This window comes from Peromyscus eremicus, chromosome 15, assembly GCF_949786415.1.
Source record: "Peromyscus eremicus chromosome 15, PerEre_H2_v1, whole genome shotgun sequence".
In the NCBI taxonomy this organism is placed as follows: Eukaryota; Metazoa; Chordata; class Mammalia; order Rodentia; family Cricetidae; genus Peromyscus; species Peromyscus eremicus.
The window spans coordinates 21,196,159-21,218,821 of record NC_081431.1 but is presented as its reverse complement, the minus strand read 5'-3'; the positions used below and the strand labels follow the sequence as shown (position 1 = coordinate 21,218,821).

The 22,663-nt window shown below is 37.0% G+C and overlaps 1 protein-coding gene across 1 annotated transcript; it reads right to left on the bottom strand.

Annotated features, from left to right (window-relative positions):
* Window positions 1-10,641: 10,641 nt before the first annotated feature.
* On the bottom strand, window positions 10,642-19,855 carry Mnda (myeloid cell nuclear differentiation antigen). The gene is made up of 6 exons (XM_059281053.1): window positions 19,579-19,855; window positions 18,535-18,647; window positions 17,881-18,037; window positions 14,484-14,908; window positions 12,906-13,097; window positions 10,642-10,751 (listed from the first exon to the last, which is right to left on the bottom strand). Exons 1-6 carry the CDS (start codon window positions 19,844-19,846, stop codon window positions 10,716-10,718), a joined length of 1,191 nt encoding a protein of 396 aa, XP_059137036.1. The 5' UTR covers window positions 19,847-19,855; the 3' UTR covers window positions 10,642-10,715.
* Window positions 19,856-22,663: the final 2,808 nt, after the last annotated feature.

The following is a 22,663-nucleotide window of genomic DNA, read 5'->3' as shown; positions in this document are numbered from 1 at the left end:
ACCTGGGGCTAGATAGGTCATAGACCAGAGGGAAGATCTGACTGTTATTAATCTGCCAAAGTGACATAGTATTTAAGTGACTACTAATGACTTATCATTAATGTGGTAATTAACACAAAGATCCACAACTGGTCAAGGTATAGAGACTAAGAGACTGTGCAGTGCTCAGGCCTAAATGGAACATCAATAGAGCAAACCCTCTTCCCATGTGTCAGAGATCATTGTAGAAGAGTAGGCTGGTGTGGGAGAGCCTGCAAACACCATGGCCAGCTGAAGTGTTGATCCAAGAGAGTCAAGAAGGAGATTTGGTTCAACAAAACTCAGTGGCCTGTGTTGTTTCAACTTAGCCTGACATCAAGTAGTTTATTTCAGGCATTTTAAGCACAGCACAATTTGGAAAAAAAATTTCTGGTGATAGTTAACTTAATGCCATATGTACAACAAAGCTTAAGACATGATTATATTGAATCTCTGGTACAGTACAAGTGACATATTCCATAACAATAAGTACTATAGATTAACTAAGGAAGCAGGCTCAAGATAAACAATGCTCATCATAAAGGTTTCAGGAGGATTGTGCTATAGATTGTCTGAGATAAATGTTGGAGTCTGGGTGAGCCTATATCATCTGACCATATAGACAGTTCAGAGGTCACCAGGCTAGTAACCACATCCATTCCTAGGCTTCTAGGCAGAAAACAGTTCATACATCTCTTCCTTTACAGAGACTATCATGTGTCTTTAACATCTCTGATTTCCCTAGTGCTTGTCTGTGAGCACAAGTACATCCTGCTTCCTACAGGCTCAGAGAGTGTATGAGTGAAAGTGGATAGATGAGTATAAAAAAGAGAGTTTTACAGACATAACAGGGAAGTTGCACAAATGAACATTCAGTGGTTGTGAGAGCATTCACCAGACCTGTGTAACATAATTCAGACAAAAGCTCAGCATGAAGAAAAGTGATTGACACAAAATATTACCCCTTGCTGAGAAGAGAGGTTTTTTTTTTTCTTTTGGTTTTTTTCGAGACAGGGTTTCTCTGTGTAGTTTTGGTGCCTGTCCTGGATCTTGCTCTGTAGACCAAGCTGGCCTTGAACTCAAAGAGATACCCCTGGCTCTGCCTCCCAAGTGCTGGGATTAAAGGTGTGTACCACCACCTCCCACGGAGAGCTATTTTGATTAGGGTGTGACTACTGGTACATTGAATATGCTCCAGTGTATGACAATATCCCAGATTATATAGACACACTAATTAGACAGATATTACTCCTTAAAGTAGGCTGGGTATGGGATAGGTATGGATCTCAGAGGAACTAAGGAAGTAGGAAGAGGTAAAATTGATCAAAATTTAAAACTCTATTACTAGATATATTGTAGTTCATTGTACTTGATAATGTTGGAAAATGATTTTTGAAAACTGCATGTTTGAAAGGTAAGAGATTGTCTGTAGCTGGAGAGTTCCTCTCCAGCTCCGGCCAAGCCCTGGCAGTCCCACAGCCCACTTATAAAATAAACACACAGACTCATATTATTTAAACTGTTTGGCCTAATGGCTCAGGCTTCTAGCTATCTAGTTCTTACATCTTAAATTAACCCATTTCTATAAATCTATACCTTGCCACATGGCTCGTGGCTTACCAGTATCTTACATGTTGGTCCTCATGGCGGTGGTGGCTGGCAGTGTCTCCTGACTCAGCCTTCCTGTTCCCAGAATTCTCTTTTCTGCTTGTCCTGCCTATATTTCCCACCTGGCTACTGGCCAATCAGCATTTTATTTATACAGAGCAATATCCACAGCAAGTGTCAGCTTTTTATATGTTTATTTCTATATCTTGAAATACTGAAAATTATAATATTTTGTCTATTATTTTGGGTTCTTTGTAAAGACAAACAATTTTTCATGTAGTATTGCATTTAAAATACAGAGGAACTGCTGGTTAAATACAATAAAGAATCCAGAAAGCTGCTTTTGGACAAAAGAAAATAAATGGAAAAAGGAGAGTTTATTTAATTCTAGCATATTTATCAAGAAAAATAGTTTTAATGGGACAAATTCCATATTCATATTAAAATAAATCCCATTTCTTATCTAAAAATAAGAAAAATCAGATAATAGACTAAAGGTAAAACACTAAACTACAAACTTTCTAGAGAGAGCAATGGATACAGTCTTATGGTTTTGAGTCTGAAAAGACTTCTCAGTAAGAAAAAAATAACCAAAAAAAAATGTGAATTACATTGAAAGTCTTCAAAGGAGACTGGAAAAAGCTGCACAAGTTTGCATTCCACCAGCAATGGATGATTATTCCCCTTACTTCACATCCTCACCAGCAAGGGCTGTCACTTGTTCTAGTGATCTTTGCCATTCAGAGGGGTGTAGCAGGAATTGCTAAACAGTCTTATTAATAATAATAAAAAAAACCCAGAGCCAGATATTGGGGTAAAAGCTGGAAGATCAGAAGAATAGAATAAGCCACAGCCACATGTTCTTACTGCTAGGAAATCCTCAGCCCAAGAGAGAGCTACTTCCTGTATACTCATGCCTATATACCTTTCTGTGCCCTATTATCTTACTACCTATTTCCACCCAGCTACATCACTTTCCTCTTTCCACCCAGCTCTATCACTTCCTGTCTGTCTGTACAGATTTCCAGACCTCCATTGTTAACTAGTGCTGGGATTAAAATTGTGTGCCACCACATCTGGCTCTGTTTCCAGTGTATCTTTGAACTCAGAGATCTGGATGAAACTCTGCCTCGCGAATGCTAGGATTAAAGGCATGTGCTACCACTGCCTGACTCTAAGTTTAATACAATGGCTGGCTTTTTCCTTTGATCCCCAGGCAAGCTTTGTTTGTTAGAACACAAATAAAATATCACCACATCGTGGTTTAAGATGAAATGTCAAAATAGTTTTGGTTTAAATTTACCTGATGGCTAAGGATGTTGAACATTTCTTTAAGTGTTTCTCAGCCATTTGATTTTCCTCTTTTGAGAATTCTCTCTTTATACCTCTCTGAATAGACCAGGCTGGCCTCAAACTCACAGAGATCTGCCTCCTTCAGCCTCCTGAGAGCTAGGATTAAAGACATGTGCCACCAAGCACAGCTTGTAACCCATTTTTAATTGAGTTGATTGTTTTATTGATTATCTAGTTTTTTGAGTACTATATATATTTTGAATATTATGCCTCTATAATATATGTAATTGGTAAAAATCTTTTCCCATTCTGTACACTGCTTCCTTGTCTCAATGATGGAGTCCTTTGCCATGTAGAAGCTTTCCAGTTTCACGAGGTCCCATTTATTAATTGTTGATATTAGTGCCTGTACTAACACTGTTCTATTCAGAAAAACTTTTTAAATTGGATTTGATACATCCAGGAATTAAGATCAACAATTGACTAGTAGGACCTCATAAAGCTTTAAGTTTGTGTACAGAAAAGAGAAAAATCAATAGAGAGAAGGCACAGCCCACAGAGTGGGAGAGGATCTTAATAGGTCCTAAATTCTTGAAGTCCTTTCAGAATGTAGAACTCAACACTGATGAAATTCTGTGTACTCCATCCTATGTGTTCCACAAAGCACAAATACATCAGTGTCAAATAGTTCACCCATGAATTAAATAAATTACATACAGAATTTTGTAATGATGTCCTTTTAAAAAGAAATTTTTATTATTTTTACACTAGAGAAATTAAATTCAAGTGTTATTTTCATAGAAAAAGAGAACAATAAGAAATTTTGAGCCCAGTTGCTGGCCAGCTGGCAGGGCTCCTGCAGGAAGGTTCCCCTTCTCCAAGATTCCCCAGCAGATCCTGCAATCTACATGCTTTGCCCCCATACCCATCTTCCCGAGATCCCTGCCACATTCTGAGGCTTGGAAACCAACCCCCAGCTATATTCAGACCTAGAGGTGAGCGACTCTGTTCATACCCTGTAAGGCCTGCCCCAAGGATGCATTCCTGGGCCCCAGCCATTCCCCGGGAAAACCCACCCAAACTGGGCCCCAGTTGCCGGCAAGCAGGCAGGGCTCCTGCGGGAAGGCTCCCCTTCTCCAAGATCCCCCACCTGACCCTGCAATCTACACGCCCTGCGCCCATACCCATCCACCTGAGACCCTAGCTACTTCCTTTGGCTTGGAAACCAACCCCCAGTTCTCATCTGGCCTAGAGAGCTCTTATCTGGCCTAGAGAGAGAGCTGTCATTGGACAAACAGTAACCTCAGCAGACAGTGAATCTGCCAGCCCTCGAAAGACCAAGTGGCTTTCTGAAAAGTAGAATCTGCCACCTCTCATTGGACCAAGAGAGGTTTCCTGAAACACAGAATCTGTCAGCTCTGACTGGACCAAGAGCTCTGATAAAACCAAGAATGAATCCGTGAGTCACGGAATCAACCAGCTTGGATTGACCTAAGAGCAGCTCGCTGAGACACAGAAGCTGCCTGCTCCAATCAGACCAAGAGCTAAGATTAGACCCAGAAGGGCCCCCTGAGAAACAGACAAGTGCAGAGTGGACCAACAACAATTCGCTCAGACACAGGCACCTCTTATACCTATTAGATGAGGAGATGGTCAGACTTCAAGGCAGAAGAACATACAACAGAAAGAGCAATACAGCACCACCAGAACCTAACAGCAAGACCTGAACATCACAAGGTAGAAGAAGAAGAAAGCGACCTTAAGAGTAGCATCATGAAGATGATGTTTTCAACAAAAAATGAAATTGAGGAAAAGACAAACAAAAAAGTGGAGGAAATCAATAAAGAAATTGAGAAAAAGACAAACAAAAAATTGGAAGAAATCTGTAAAGAACTAGAGGAAAAGACAAACAAAAAATTGGCAGGAAGCAATAAATCCTTTAAAGAAAAGCATGAAAAAGCAATGAAACAGGTGAGGGAAACAGTTCAAGACCTGAAATGGGAAATAGAAACAATGAAGAAGACACAAACAGGGAATGCTGGATATAGAAAATCTGAGTAAGCAAACAGGAAACACAGATGCAAGCATAACCAACAGAATACAAGAGATGGAAGAGAGGATCTCTGGTGTAGAGGATACAATAGAGGAAATGGTTTCATCAGTCAAAGAAAATACCAAAGCCAAAAAAATCATAACACAAAATGTCCAAGAAATCTGAGACACCATGAAAAGACCAAATCTAGGAATAATATGATAGAGGAAGGAGAAGAATACCAACTCAAAGGCACAAAAAATATATTCAACAAGATCATAGAAGAAAACTTTCCCAAACTAAAGAAGAAAATACCTATGAAGATACAAGAAGCCTACAGAACACCAAACAGACTAGCCCCCCCAAAAAAAGTCCCTTTGCCACATAATAATTAAACAACTAAACCTACAGAATAAAGAATGAATATTAAGAGCAGCAAAGGAAAAAGGCCAAGTGACTTATAAAGACAAACCTATCAGAATAACACCCCATCACTCAATGGAGACTTTGAAAGCCAGAAGGACCTGGACAGATATAATGCAGACACTAAGAGACCATGGATGCCAGCCTAGACTAATATATCCAGCAAAATTTTCAATCATCATAGGCAAAGTGAACAAGACATTCCAAGACAAAACCAGATTTAAACAATACTTATCCACAAACCCAGCCCTACATGAAGCACTAGAAGGAAAATTCCAATCTAAGGAAGTCAGATACACCCACAAAAACACAGGCAATAGATAACCCCACAGCAGTAAACCCCAAAGAAGAGAAGTACACATACACTACCACCAGAAGATAACAGAAACCAACAATCACTGGTCATTAATATCCCTTAATATCAATGGACTTTATTTACCTATAAAAAGACACAGGCTAATAGAATGGATACGAAAGCAGGACCCATCTTTCTGCTGCATACAAGAAACACACCTCAAATTCAAAGATAGACACTACCTAAGAATAAAAGGCTGAGAAAAGTCTTTCCAATCAAATGGTCTTAAGAAGCAAACTGGTGTAGCCATCCTAATATCCAGCAAAATAGACTTCAAACTAAAATGAATCAAAAGAGATCAAGAAGGACATTACATACTCATCACAGGAAAGATCCACCAAGATGAAGTTTCAATTCTGAACATTTATGCCCCAAACACAAGGGCACTCACATATGTAAAAGAAACATTACTGAAGCTTAAATGATTTATAAAACCCCACACATTAATAGAGGGAGACTTCAACACCCCACTCTCACCACTGGACAGATCTGCAAAATCGAAACTTAACAGAGAAATAAAGGACTTAATTGATGTTATGACTGAAATGGACTTAATTGATATCTACAGAACATTCCATCCTAAAAAAAAAAATATACCTTCTTCTCAGCACCCCATGGAACCTTCTCTAAAATTGACCACATACTCGGCCACAAAGCAAATCTCAACAGATACAAAAAAAAAAAAATCGGAATAACCTCCTGTGTTGTATCAGACCACCATGGCTTAAAGTTAGATTTCAACAACAAAAAATACAGAAAGCCTACAATCATATGGAAAGTTAATAATGCTCAACTGAATCAACTTAACAATGCTCAAAGAAGAAATAAAGAAAGAAATTAACAATTTCCTAGAATTCAATGAAAATGAATATACCACATATCCAAACTTATGGGGCACTATGAAAGCAGTGCTAAGAGGGAAATTCATAGCACTAAATACCCACATAAAGAAGTTGGAGAAATCTCACACTAGTGACTTAACAGCACATCTGAAAGCTCTAGAACAAGAAGAAGCAAAGTCATCCAGGAGGAACAGATGCCAGGAAATAATCAAATTGAGAGCTGAAATCAATAAAAGAGAACAATACAAAGAATCAATGAAACAAAGAGTTGGATCTTTGAGAAAATCAAGATAGATAAGCCCTTATCCAAACTAACCAAAAGGCAGAGAGAGAGAGAGAGAGAGAGAGAGAGAGAGAGAGAGAGAATCCAAATTAGCAAAATCAGAAATGAAAAGAGAGACATAACAACTAACATTGAGGAAATCCAGAGAATCATCAGGTCATACTTCAAAAACCTGTACTCCACAAAACTGGAAACTCTAAAAGAAATGGATAATTTTCTGGATAGGTACTACATACCTAAGTTAAATCAAGACTAGATAAACTATTTAAATAGACCAATAACCCCTAATGAAATAGAAACAGTCAATAAAATTCTCCCAACCAAAAAAAAAAAAAAAAAAAAAAGCCCAGGACCAGATGGTTTCAACGCAGAATTCTACCAGATCTTCAAAGAAGAGATAGTATCAATACTTTTTAAATTGATCCACAAAATAGAAACAGAAGGAACATTACCAAATTCCTTCTATGAGGCTACAATTACCCTGATTCCCAAGCCAAGGAAAGATGCAACAAAGAAAGAGAACTACAGACCAATCTCCCTCATGAACGTTGATACAAAAATACTCAATAAAATACTGGCAAACAAACTCCAAGAACACATCAAAACAATTTTCCACCATGATCAAGTAGGCTTCATCCCAGGGATGCAAGGATGGTTCAACATACAAAAGTCTGTCAATGTAATACACCATATAAACAAACTGAAAGAAAAAAACCACATGATCATCTCACTAGATGCTGAAAAAGCATTTGACAAAATCCAACACCACTTCATGATAAAGATCTTGGAGCGATCAGGAATACAGGGAACATACCTAAACATAATAAAGGCAATTTACAGCAAGCCAACAGCCAACATCAAAGTAAATGGAGAGAAATTCATAGCGATTCCACTAAAATCAGGAACAAGGCAAGGCTGTCCGCTCTCCCCATACTCATTCAATATAGTACTTGAAGTTCTAGCCAGAGCAATAAGACAACATAAGGAGATCAAGGGGATACAAATTGGAAAGGAAGAAGTCAAGCTTTTGCTATTTGCAGATGACATGATAGTATACATGAGTGACCCCAAAAATTTGACCAACGAACCAATACAGCTTATAAACACCTTCAGCAATGTAGAAGGATACAAGGTTAACTCAAAAAAAATCAGTAGCCTTCCTATATACAAATGACAAATGGGCTGAGAAAGCAATCAGAGAAACATCACCCTTTACCATAGGCACAAATGATATAAAATACCTTGGGGTAACTCTAACTAAGCAAGTGAAGGACCTGTATGACAAGAACTTTAAGTCCCTGAAAACAGAAATTGAAGAAGATGTCAGAAAATGGAAAGATCTCCCATGCTCATGGATAGGCAGGATTAACATAGTAAAAATGGCAATCTTACCAAAAGCAATCTGCCAATTCAATGCAATCCCCATCAAAATCCCAACACAATTCTTCACAGACCTGAAAAGAACAATACTCAACTTCATATGGAAAAACAAAAAACCCAGGATAACTGAAAGAATCTTATACAATAAAACCTCTGGAGGCATCATGACCCCTGACTTCAAGAGCTATAGTAATAAAAACAGCTTGGTACTGGCATAAAAACTGACATGTGGACCAATAGAACTGAACTGAAGACCTTGACATTAATTGGCATACATGTAAAAACATGATTTTTGACAAAGAAGCCAAAACTGTACAATGGGGGAAAAAAACAACTTCAACAAATGGTGCTGGTGTAACTGGATGTCAACATGTAGAAGACTGCAAATAGATCCATATCTGTCACTGTGCACAAAACCTAAGTCCAAGTTGATCAAAGACCTCAATATCAATCCAGTTACTCTGAACCTGATAAAAGAGAAAGTAGGAAGTAGTCTTGAATGCATTGGCAATGGAGATCACTTCCTAAATATAATACCAGTATCACAGACACTAAGAGAAACAATTAATAAATTGGACCTCTTAAAACTGAGAAGTTTTGTAGGGCAAAGGACATGGTCAACAAGAAAAAAATGACAGAATAGGAAAAGATCTTCACCAACCTCACATATGACAGAGGGCTGATATCCAGAATATATAAATAACTCAAGAAATTAGACATCAAAATACCCAACAGTCCAATTAAAAAAATGGGCTATAGAGCTAAACAGAGAATTTTCAACAGAAGCAGCTCAAATGCCTAAAAGTCATTTAAGGAATTGCTCAACATCCTTAATCATCAGGGAAATGCAAATCAAAATGACTCTGAGAGACCATCTTACACATGTCAGAATGGCTAAGAACTAAAACACTGAAGACAGCTTATGTTGGAGAGGATGCGGAGCAAGGGGAACACTCCTGCATTGTTGGTGGGAATGCAAACTTGTACAGCCACTTTGGAAATCAATATGGTGCTCTCTTAGAAAACTGGGAATCAACCTCCCTTAAGATCCAGCTTACCACTCTTGGGCATATACCCAAGGAATGCTCAATCATACCACAAGGACACATGCTCAACTATGTTCATAACAGTGTTATTTATAATAGCCAGAACCTGGAAATAACCTAGATGCTCCTCAACTGAAGAATGGGTAAATAAAATGTGGTACATATACACAATGGAGTACTACTCAGCAGAGAAAAACAGTGACATCATGAGGTTTGCAGGCAAATGGATGGAACTAGAAAATATCATCCTGAGTAAGGTAATCCAGACTCAGAAAGACAAACATGGTATGTACTCACTCATAAGTGGATACTAGACATGAAGCAAAGGATAACCAGACTGCAACTCACAACTCCAGGGAGGCTACCCAGTAAAGAGGACACTAAGAAAGACACAAGGATTGTCCAACGACAGAGAAATGGATGAGATCTACATGAGCAAGCTGGATGTGGGGGATGGGTAACGGAGGGCAAGGGTCAGGGGAAACAGAGCTTAGGGGAGCCGGAGGTCCCAGCTGGATCAGGAACAGAGTGGGAGAACAAGGAAAGAGATATGATAAAGGAAGACCCCATGGGAATAGGAAGAAGCAGAGTGTTAGAGAGGTCCTGAGAAATCCACAAAGATACTTCCACAATAGACTACTGGCAATGGTTGAGAGAAACCCCAAGCTGACCTACTCTGGTGATCGGATGGCTGAACACCATAACTGTCATGGTAGAACTCTCATCCAGTGACTGGTGGAAGCAGATGCAGAGTTCCATGGTCATGCCCCAGGTATAGGTCCAGGAGAGGAGGGATTCTATGAGCAAGAGATATTGAGACCATGGTTGGAAAAATTACAGAGACAAATAGCCAAACTAGTGGAAAAACATGAACTGTGAACCAATAGCTGAGGAGCTCCCATGGAAACAGACAAGGCCTTCTGTGTAAGTGAAATAGTTGATTAGCTTGAACTATTTAGGAGTGGGTCCAGGACCTGTCCTTGGTGCATGAGCTGGCTTTTTGGAACCTAGGGCCTGTGCCGAGACACATTGCTCGGCCTTGGTGTAGGGAGGAGGGGACTGGACCTGCCTCAACTGAATCTACCAGGTTGTGCTGACTCCCCAGGGGAGACCTTGCCTTGGAGGAAGTGGTAATGGGAGGTGGATTCAGGGGGAAGACTTGGAGATGGGTGGAGGGAGGACAGGGGAATCCGTGACTGATATGTAAAATTAAATTAATTATAAAATAAAAATATTTAAACAAAAAATAAATTTTGAAAATAAAAATACATAATCACAAGTCAGAAAACAAAACTATTAAATGCTTGGATGTGCTGCAAAAGCTGTTGTTTATTCCCAAATGCTTGGTGTGTCTACTTTAAAAGCTCCACTGTTAAAAGTACTTGATTGACCTTGTGGGTAGCCATTTTTTTCTTCATCTTTTGGGCTTGAATGCTCAATGGATGTTCTTTTTTTTCCCAGCCTTGGTGACCTTGAAAGAGACAGTGAGAAATACTGTAAGACTCTAGCAATTGAGCGAAAGCACTGTTTATATCTCTCCAGTCACCCATCTTCGCCTATAGCCCTCAAGGGCCTTACATGACCTTTTGCCCTCTCAAAGACTGTTGGTCTTCTCTGCTTCATCTTCTCCATTACATTGTCTTATTTTGAGGCACCCATTTCCAACTATGTATTCCTTGAAGGGATGACTTTTCACACTCAACATGAATTTATTTGGGGCCAGAGAATTATAACAAAAAAGAAAAAGTAAAAAGAATCAGTTTATCCTGTCTATAGCATGGTTTAGAGTAGAAAAACAAAACAAAACTACATGAAATTCTGACTTTCCTCAGTACTACTGCTCTAGGTTATCAGATATAGTTGAAACTCGTGGATTCTTGTGTTCTTGAAAATGAAACAACTAATGGGTATATCCCTGTGTCAGAATGTAGTAGCAATTACATTTTGACTGTTGTATCTGGAGCACACCTTCTGTTTAAACCATCTCTAAGGTTTTAATAGAGTTATTACAAAAGAGTCCCAAGATCATTTTTGTCTGGCATGAACTATGTTGATCCTGTTCCTCTTTAAATTTCTCTATGTTTCCTCTAGCTTTCATTTTATCTTGACTTCTCCATTTGTTTGTCTTAATTTGTAGTATTGTTTACCACTGGCTATCCATTCACTGTCCTGTGATCCATAACTGCCATCACTGATCTGCATACTCATCTTGTCTAAGAATCTGCATTCAGTGCCAGGTAGCATAGGTAGAATTCAGTTCCACCACTTACTATCTTTGTCAGTGACTGTTTCTGATAATCTACAAAATGTAAATTATTATTATCTCTGTTTTGCTGTTTAAAGTCCCAGCTCATAGTAAGTATTTGGCAGGTGTTCTCTATTAGTATAAATGTAAATTTACTAAAGGGGGTTCAACATCAACATCAATCTGAACATCTGTCCACCCCTTAGGTGGTGTTCTTTGTTCTCAGTGTTAGTAGCAGCACCATTTATCTTGTTTCTTAACGATAATCACTGAATCACATTTGGATGTGCTTTGAACCCATTTTCTCTCTTACCACCATTACCATGCTGGTTGTAAAATAATGAGGGTCTTTCTTCTTAAACATTACTCATCTCTACTACTCAAAGCCCCATTTATCTTTTTCCCTGCTTAGTACTATTATGAAATAGCTTCTGTTTTGTCTTGATAAAATATCTGCCTAGTTTTTAAAATCATGCTCCATAGCCTTTGCATGTTTTAGTGGCACAAGTCTATGGTGATATTCAAACTGCCAAAGATTTCATAAGCAACTTACAAAGTTCCTCAATATTTAATGCAAATACTTAATATGAAAGTGTATAATAGCACATAGTTGTGTCTAACTAATATTTCTGCCTCCAAGTCAAGTTTCTGTCCAACACAAATTTTCAATACAAAATATTTTTTACTACTGTGTCAAAGTGATCAAGCATTCATCCTCATAAACCTTTCAGTATTTAGCTTATCCACCATGAATGGTCCTTATTTCCTTATTTCTGACAATGCTACATTTATCTGACCATTTAAACAGCCATTTAGTCTCCTGTTCTCAGAGTTGTCATCTTGCATATGTAGTAGAATTAATAATGTTGATCCCTCTTCAGTGTTCATGTCATTTCTATTTCTTAGATATCTCTATCTCTCTAGTGTCTTCACCCGGTTAAGAAAGTAATACCTACTCATTTTTTATGATGTGCTAAACACTCTGATAACTCCTAAATATATAGGCATTTCTTCCCTTAAAATCCAGATTAAGAGTTTAACTTTCTCCAGAATTAGCCAACTCTTAATGGTTGAGGCTGGCATTCAAATCACATCTGACTTATTAACAACCCTTGCTCTTCATCTCTATTCAAATGTATTTCCATGTCATTCTAACTTCTTCATACTTCTGGTTATTTAGAATATATACAATAATCTTTGTATTAATTCTTCAATATCCATTAAAAAATCTTCCCCATAGAAATGAGTATAAGAGCAAATCTCAATTCTCTTCTCCAGAGATAGAATTATCTATGTAATACACTGAAAAGTCAACATTCAGAATCCTAAAGAAAGCATCAATTTCCACTTTGACAACTCCATTCCCAGTCTACTTCCTACCTTAATGAAACTGTGATCACCACACACCAACTTCAGTTGCCTGTCAATTGTTTTCAGTTGAAAGCAGAAGAGTTGAAATTTATCTCCTTCCTCACAGCTGATGTTGTACCATTTTCCATTCCCTACAACTTCTATATTATTTTTATCATCATCCTTTATTTCATAGATTGTGTTCTTTGGGTTCACTTTTTTCTGCAAAATAAAATTAACATTCAATTTCTGAAAGTTATCACATTCAGAGACATTGTTATAAATTCAAAAAAAGACATTTTGTGGCAAAAATGACAGGAAAATATGAAATCTGTTACAGACACAGGCATATAGGTATCTTTACTGAAATCTTCCCAAAGAATTTTCTTTTATTATTACAATGATTTACTTTTGTTACCTAGAAGATTTGTGCCTGGAAATCTTAGGACAATAAATGTTCTTCCTGTTTTTCACTACACCCCATTCTATTCCTCAACAGTCTTGATTCCATAAACCACCCTGGTTGATCTCAGGAATCAGAACTTCCGGGCAACCATCTTTATATCTTCTGCTTATAAAGGGATGAATGGCCATTTGCTCCCACTGTTCATTCATTAAATATGTTAAAAAAAATCTACAGAACAGATAAGATTCTAGTAATTTATTCATTTAGAACCTCTCCATTTGCTTACCTCTTTCCAGTATCATGTCCAAGTAAGTCAATGTCCCCAATTCATACTGTATTGAGTTTCTCTCAAGCTATTGCTCTTCAACTTTTCAATTGTGTTCATAAGCATAGTCTAAAGAATGTGCCTTAAAGTATGGGTTTAAACTACAGGGTCTTTTTAAAAGAGGATGGACTAAACAGACTTAAAGTTGCCAAGTTTATAAAACATTTGCTGAGTTCCCCAAGGTTGTCAATTTTAAATACTGAATCCTAATACCCTGATTTTGGCCATTGATGCATCAATGAGAAGTCTGTGTATATTTTCTTCTGTAAATGAGAAAACTAGGTTCACTTCATACAATAGTTATCAATTGCTATGGTCTTCAGAAATAGTTAATTAAGATACAAGAGACAACATTGAATGATTAAACCTACTATCTATAGAGATAGAAGATTCATTCTATTGAGTAGTTTTTGATTTAGAAGGATGCCAGCCAATCATGTATGATTCCAAATACCTGTCACAATCAATAATCACCCTGATTCAGTCCATCTATAGAAACAAAGTATATAGAAAGAAAAGAATGAGTATTGTATAGTTGCAGTGGAGTTTAAAATAACTGAGACTGTTGGCATGGCAGTAAACTATGTCCTACACCATTCCTGCTCACTGTGGCTGAGGGTAGGTATTTTTTAACTAGTAAAATTAAAACCCTTGGTAATTCATTTTCAGGGAACTCTTTAAGAGATGTCTTAGGAAGTAGGTTGTAAATATGCCACCCACTCTTATTCCTTAGTATATGGAGTGATTTCATCTGTTATCCCCAACCATGGTAAAGACTTCTGTTACAATATTATTATAGCATAGCAACTGGAAAGTTATCATATTTGAGTTTAGGTGTTGGTGGAGAAAAAGACAAAAACAAATTTTCAGGCATTACCTTATGTAATGTAAACAACCCATAAACCACTGCTCCAGGACCATACTTGTGAAAATCAGAAATCTGGGGAGGTTTATTTGCTTTTCTGATAAGACTGTTGGAGACTTCAATCTTCTGGTCAGGACCAGCTTCAAATACAGAGGAAGCCTCATTTATCTCTAGGATTCCTTTGAACTTGAAGTAATTGGAGATTATTATGACATTCTTTTTTGTGAACTTCTCTTTCAGGTTGATGTTGAAAACTTTCACATGGAAATACTCATTCACAGTGGCCACTGTAGCATGAAACATTTCTTTTACTTCGTGTTCTGATGACGCATATACAAATGGGTCTATAGCATTGAGCACCATCACTGTCATGGCATCCTTTTGGAGAACAGCACCTCTGGCAATGCTCTGATTTTGGGTCTGTGTTTTTTTGGTTGAACAAACACAGGAATATAAATATATAAGTTTATCAGTAAATACAAATTAACCTTTACATAAGATAAATCACAATCTCCACATAAGTCCTAACAATTTTTATGTATTTGTAGAAGTGTGGATAAACTAAAGAGGAATTATTTCATTAACCAAAAGGCTAATGAATGGAAGCAATGGGCTTCGGCAACCGAAGTTTGAACACTCACTGAAAATCAGAGGACTATTTCTAAGCAAGATATTCAGCATGAACACAGCACAAGATTTGAGATCAATTTTGTGATGTACTTAAGTGAAATTATAATGAATTCTAATATATCCTTTGCTCTATGGCCAAAGAATATAAAAGGGGAAAGTTAAATACTGTTGAAAATACAGAATGTTAAATACAAACCATAAAGATGACATAGGACTTTAGTTAACACAGAACTATCTAGGGTTATTCTGAGGGTACAAATTATAGTATATTTTCTAAGGAGAAACCAATCTGCTATAATTAAATGATCAAAAACTACATGAGCTGGCCCACAGTCATCACTTTTAAATAGGCTCACGAGTGGTACTTTGGTTGGAACTATGTCCTTATACATGGATAGAGAGTTTTCCTGAAGCGCAAAAATTTGCAAATCCACAGAAATATTATCAGCCATCTAATCTGCTTTCTGCATAGTGTTCTGAGTTCAGTAGGTTTTAACAGAGTATTTCACTGAAGAAAAGATTGTCTTACTGTAAGACAGAGTATGCAAAACAATGAAAATCTATAAACTTCATAGAAGAATAGGAGATAGTGTTATTGTTTCACAAGCCCAAGGGAATGAAAATAATCCAAGCTATCATGTAACAAACAATTATCACCTATGACTGATTAGATTTAATTTGGATCTGTTTTTTTTTAATCAGTGTAACCAATTAGTGCAAAATGAAAATAAAAAAAGGAATACAATTAGTGGTAGTGATGGGTATATAAGTAAACAAGTAGCAATGACTAGACTTAAATTATCAATAAAGTTATAGGATGTGAATAAAATAAATGAGTGGGTTTTTGAAGGCCACAAAATGATCCTTAATGCACACATTTCAAGGATAATCACTGAAAGTGATACTGAGTTTGTAGTAGTAGATAAACAATCTAAAATTAATTATTTAAAAAAGGAACAGAAACACTGATGTAACCATTGAATATTATATGAATTTTAACTTAGAGACTTGGAAAGAGAGCCCTGATATGTTAAATTTGAAAAGCAATTAATAAATAACTATTTTGAGATGTTACACTAGAAAAATTTTCCACATAATTATAAAAGTATCTGAGAAGTACAAAGAAAACCCTTTAAATTATCTGAATGGTAAGGTTTGAGGTGAATAAACTTTCTTCTGTTATTACTTAACTGTCTGATTATATTTCCTCGAGTGAGAAAAAGAAGGGGGGAGAGGTAAAGAAGGAGGGATAGAGAGAGGAAAGGGAGAGTCCAGAGAATGGATGCTGATAATGTTGTAGTCTTCCCTCTGTGACAAATCATTTGTTTCCTTCAATGAGAACTCAGAAAAACTTAGAGGCATCAATCATCCTATTTTTCATGTGTTATTACATTAATATTGATACTTGATACTGAAGGAATATTTGACAAGACCAAATGAAAGTGTCCTGACCTGAAAACTTAAACATGGCATAATAGATTGTAGCTCACTTCTTTTCACTCCCAGTTTCTGGTGAATGTCATATTTTCCTATATTTCCAAAAATTCTTTAATTTCCTTCATTACATTTTTCTTCTTTCCAAGAATTGGTATTTTTCTATTACTTTTATTTAATTTTTATACATTATGTATTGATTATAATTCTTCTCCCTTAACTCTCCCAGTTCTTCTCCTCTGCCCATTTAACTTCATGTTCTTCCTCTCACTCTCAAAAAATAAAAACATAAAAAGTAAACTCAGAAAAAAAAAATTCCCAAGTAAAACAAAATACCTCCCCCACAAAAAAAAAAACAAAAAAAACAAAAAAAACTCATGGAGCTCCTTTTATATTGGCCGACTACTCCCAGCCATGGGGCCTGTTCTAGAATGTGGTTGATAGTCTCCATTGGAGAAGCCATTTGCTAGTGGGTATCAACTGAAAAAAGCTTCTTGGTTAGGGGTAGGACTGTATGTCCACTTCCTCCTCTCAGTTTTGGGACCCCAGGTGGCTTGAACCTGTGCTTTTTAAATGTGTGCCACCAGTGAATGAGTTCAAATGTGCATTAGTCCTGTTTGAAAGACACTGTTTCCTTGGAGTCATGTACCATCTCGGGCTCTTAAAATCTTTCATTCTCTTCTTCCACATAAATCCCTGAGCCGTGAGAAGAGGGAGTTAATGAAGAAAACCCATTGAGGAATGGATACTGTAAGTCTCTCACTGTCTGCACATTGGCCAGTTGTGGGTCTCTGTGTTAATTCCAAACTATGACAAGAAGAAGCTTCTGTGATGAGAGGTGAAGGAGGCACTCCTCTATAGATATAACAGTATGTCATATGCTATTGCTATGTTCCTTCAGCAAAATAATAGTAGTAGTTTTCTCCCAAGGTCCATGGCTACCTAGTCTCAGGTTCTTAGCTGCTTTAGCAGTGACTGATAGAGGTTCCAACTTATGGAAACAGTACTCATTGCTATGACATTTGTATATGCTGGACTCCTCACCTCTCCCTTCCTACCTGGGATCAACACAAGCCAGGAAACTCCTCATTGTCAAAAGAAATGTTAAGTTCATTCACTGTCTTCATAGCAACAAAAGGTTACGGTGCAGCAAATTCTATATTTGTATCACCTGTCTTTATAAGTTTCTGCCTTTGTATGGAGATTGACTTCTAACATATCCAGTCCCTGTGTTTTTCCTAATTAATTAAATCTCAGTGGCAAATGCATGACATGGTCAGAATGTCAAGATCCGATCCTGATGTTTGAATTGAAGAAATAAAAGTGAGACAGAAAACCTGTACCTTAGCCAAAGAAGTGTTGGATGAAGCCGAAGATGAGATCTGCAGCTCTGGGGACTGGCATCTGGCTGTGGCTTCCTCAGGACTGGGAGGGTGATCTGGCTCCTCAGACTGCTTGGTCTTTTTCACTTCAGTTTTTTCTCTATTAATACTTTTTCTTTTCTGAAAGTATATCCATTGGCCTGTTAATGAGTCTCAGTATCAAGTGAACAGAATGCATCTTCATTATTAGATAGTAGATTTATTATGCCTGAATATGTTGGGAACTTGAAGGAATAACACTCACCTTTTACCCAGGTCTAAGATATGATCATAAATAGTCATAAAATGTGGTCATAAGTTGTTTCATTAAACAAAGAGAAAGGAAAGGGTTATATACACAATTTTTCTGACATTACCTCTACGGTAGGACATAATTGAATTTGAATTTGAAAAGTTGGTTTGTGTAAACATGAACACCATTGTTCTACATGATTTTCAAGTACACAGCTCTCTAGTAGGAGTGAGCACATATTAATTCTGCATGACCACTTACCATGAGTTTCAATAAAGCTTGACAATAAACTAATAAAGCAATGAGTCCTTGGTGGACAGAGTAGGGAAGAGGCACTGCTGACCCCTCTGTGGACTGCCAGCCCACTGCTGTTCCTCAAGCTCACCTGAGCTGTGGGAGTTTCTCCTCCATCAGATGCTACAGTGTTGCTGGTAGTCGATGTGGGTGTATCAGAGCCTGCTTCTTGCTTCCTTTTTCTCAGTGGGGATTTTCCTTTTACTAGAATGGGTATAATTTTTATCACAACAAATGCATGAAGAAAGAGCCCATACAAACCAAAACAGAGGACTAGGAACCATCTAGTTTTCCTGCCATTTTCTCTCCATTGCATTCATATCTATGTTTATTCTATTAGTTTACTGTGGGGGCACACCACTAAAGGCACTGCCTTAGACGCAGTCTCCACTACTTGATGTTTTCATTACTTGTCCCCTCTAAAATGAGAAAATACTTCCTGTCCTTGAACCCATGTTCATCAGCTAAGCTTTTCTTGTTCCCGTTCTCCAAAAAATCCAAATTGTTATCACACTGACTAGTCATGTTTTGTGTATAATACTCTCAAGTCATAGAAAGCAATGAAAGGAAATCTGATACAAACTTGTGCAATGTAAACTGCAGTTTCAGATCTTCATTATGCTAAATGCTAGGGTCAGAGTTGTGTACCCATATATCTAATACTTTTTTAATCCAGTGACTTTATAAAGAGAAGCTTCCTCACATCTTAAAGATGCATACTTGTACTTAAGTATTAGATAATATTTGTTAGCAGAAAAGATATTAATAAATGGGTAAGATTGTTAATTGAGTATTAAATGTACTCTATTTATACGCCTTAAGTGACTTTTTTCATTGTTCACTTTATCATTTTATGGTTTTACTACCATGTTGGGCATTCTAATCTATCTCAACAACTGCTTTTTATTTTATTTACCTCCAATGTAAAAGAAGTTTACCCTGAAATATATCAAATTTCTTTGTGAGAAAGGGTTTCTTTCTTGAAATCAACTTGTTGACATCTGAAATGTTTCAACCCCCATAATGTCTAAGGCACACAGTGGTAAAGCGACATATCAGCTCTGATCACTGCAGGGAGCCAGAAAGTTTAGGGAGGGAAGAAAAGGGATGAGTGTCCAAGGTGATTCCATGTTACCTTTTGCTCTCTCTGTTTCAAGTTTTTTAGCAAGGTTTTCAAGTTCTTTAACTCTTTGACATACTTCTATCAGTTTTTCCAGCCCAGCATCTTCTGGGAATTTGTCCTCCATCAGGTCAGCCAACTGAATTTTGTCATAGTCATCTTGCATCTTTTTTGTTAGCTTTAGTTCTTGTCTTAGTAAGGACTTGATTTTCCTAAACTGGTAGTCATCCACATCCACATCCTCTAATCCTTGTTGAAGAACAATTGTCTTGTATTCACTCATTATCTCTAAAATTATGGACAATCCTAAAAGATGAAAGTGGACATAGGATTAAAAACATATACAGACAATTCCAAAACAAGCATATTTCTGTGTGAGTGAATGACTGCAATTGATAATGTCCATAATCGCATGTGAGAGAAAAACTGAGTTAAATAATAGCTGTGCCACTGTGAAGACTGGATGTAGAACTTCTGTATTAATAAACAAGTCTAGGTTATTCTTCCATATTAGCCATGTTAGGTGACTTAGACCAGTGGCAGTTGTGGTGGAAGAAAAGAGTTGGAATCAGTAATTGTTGCAGTGTTTAGAGTCTGGGCTATGAGTGTTAATATGCTGGATCCTTTTTCCTTTGTTACTTGGTGCTGGAGCCTGTCCATGGATATCTGCCTATGGCTTTCTGATTTTTCCCATTCTAAAGTGACCTATATGCAAATGAATTTCATCCTATTACAGTGTACCTGGATGAACAATAACTGAAGAAAGATGACCATGCTGGGCCACTGACCCTTGTCCACTAGACTTTCCATCAAACACCCTCATTAACATCCTGTCTCTCCTGAGGTTGGATTGTGATCTTTGGGTTCTTTGTGCTCATATTACTGTCAATTTCTCAACATCTACATACATTCCAGAGCAGGACCCTAGAATTTATTCGATTGAATTGTGTCAGTAGTTTCTTGATTTTTATCCTTTCAAGATTGACTCAGTGGTTCTTATTTATTCATAGACACAATTTTCTACCTCCATGTTATTTTTAAATCCTCCCCAGACCTTTTAATGTTTTCCTAATTTATTAAAAATGTTCCTTCCTCCTAATATATATTGGAAGACATTGAATAATCTGCACTCTTCCATTTAAGTTTAGTTTTATTCCTGAGGTCATATGCTTCAAAATATAAAATATATTCCTATTGTCAAGGTTTATGGTATGTCTAATTTCTTTTTCGTTGTTTGGCAAGCCATTCTCACATTTCTTTCTCTAATTTTCATAAACTTTCAAAACTTAAGAGTTAAGTGGGGTATTTGATGAGAGGGTAGGGTAGTAGATGAAATAGAGAGAGGAGTAACTAACGCTAATTATATTTCGAAAACAAAGATGGAAACCTATTCCTGAAGAAGTTTCCATATATATATGTGGAAGATATATACATATATATATATGTAGAATATATATATACATATATATGTATATATCTTCCTTCTATCGATCTATCTTCTCTCCTCTATTTCTAGCTATCTAAATATCTATTAAGAATTCACATGAAACCAAGAGGTGGTGGCACACACCTCTAATCCCAGCACTCGGGAGGCAGAGCCAGGTGGATCTCTGTGAGTTTGAGGCCAGCCTGGTCTACAGAGTAAAATCCACGACAGGCACTAAAACTATACAGTGAAATTATGTCTCAAAAAAAAAAAAGAAAGAATTCACATGAAATTACTGTATAATGGACAACTATGTTTCTACTAGACATCACAGTTTAACAAAAAGCCTAGTGCTAGAAATGAATTTGCTCTCTTGAAGTGATAGGCCCTTCAGTTTTTATAGATACCCACCATATAGCCTATTGATAATGCTCTTAGGTACAAGCCAGAACTTTATGGTAAGACTCTATTGCAGAAGACACCACATTCTTGATGAACAGAAAATGGTGATTTCTACTTGGTACTCACCTGGAGGCCTCATCCCTACTGGCTAGATTTTCCAATTCTGGAAGTTACTGTGCCCAATATTAGAGAAGCCAAATAATCATTAACTTTACTCAGTTGTAGATCCTTGCAGGTACAGTAACAACCATTCTGGCAACATGCTCACTGGTGCAACAGTGGCATCAATGTTGTGGGGTTAACCATCCATTATGTGCTTTGATCTAAGGACTGTATGAGTGGAAACCCATACCTGGCATCAGTACTGAGACTGAAAATCTGTGACTAGACTACTCATAGTCCCTAGTGGAGAATCTAGTAATTTTACACTGCTAAATAGGAGTAGAATTAAACTTATTACTATTCCCACAGGTCTTTCAACCCTTATCAGAGAAATTTGTAAGCAACTAATAACAAAAATTAGAAAATTAGAAGCAAGAAAATACTGACGTTCTGGAAATTCCCAAAATTCCCCAATGGACAGAGTTTTATGCTCTGTAGCTCATTCATATTTTATATACTTCCTTGATGGTCTTCAGAGAATGGAATGAGTCCAATATTCTAATTTAATATACGGTATTTTAGTTTGGGAATCATGCCTATGTGGACCTCAGTTTAATTGGATATTAAATTTCTAGGGGTGTCAATTGCCTCCCTTTTTGGGGAGAAAAATTGAACATCCTCCATGCTCAAAGAAATCCAAGGTTGAATAGAATATTCACACAAGGACACATAACAGGGAAGATAAAGAGTATTAAGAGAAAGATATACTCTGTAAGACATAAGATAGTAAAAAAATAGATCATCTATATATTTGAGGAGATTACAGCTGGTTCTCAACCATGAAACTCCCTTCTCCATGGCACCATTCTAATTTTCATAAAATATTGATCTTCTGATCCCAGGAAAAATTAAAATAGAAAGCTTTTATTTGGGTTGGTACATATTTCAAATACAACCAGATATGTGATGACAAAGACTATGTGTAATTTTTATGGGATCTGTTTACATGAGAATCCTCATTTTGTTATAGAAGTGTTATTGCTTTTGAATTTGGACTAATCATCCCAACTTCGGTAGAATTTTCAATATTACACAACATAATATACATGCATCAATGCCTGTCTATGCCCACTAGATTCTGGTATCAATATGTGTCCATTCTCACCACTG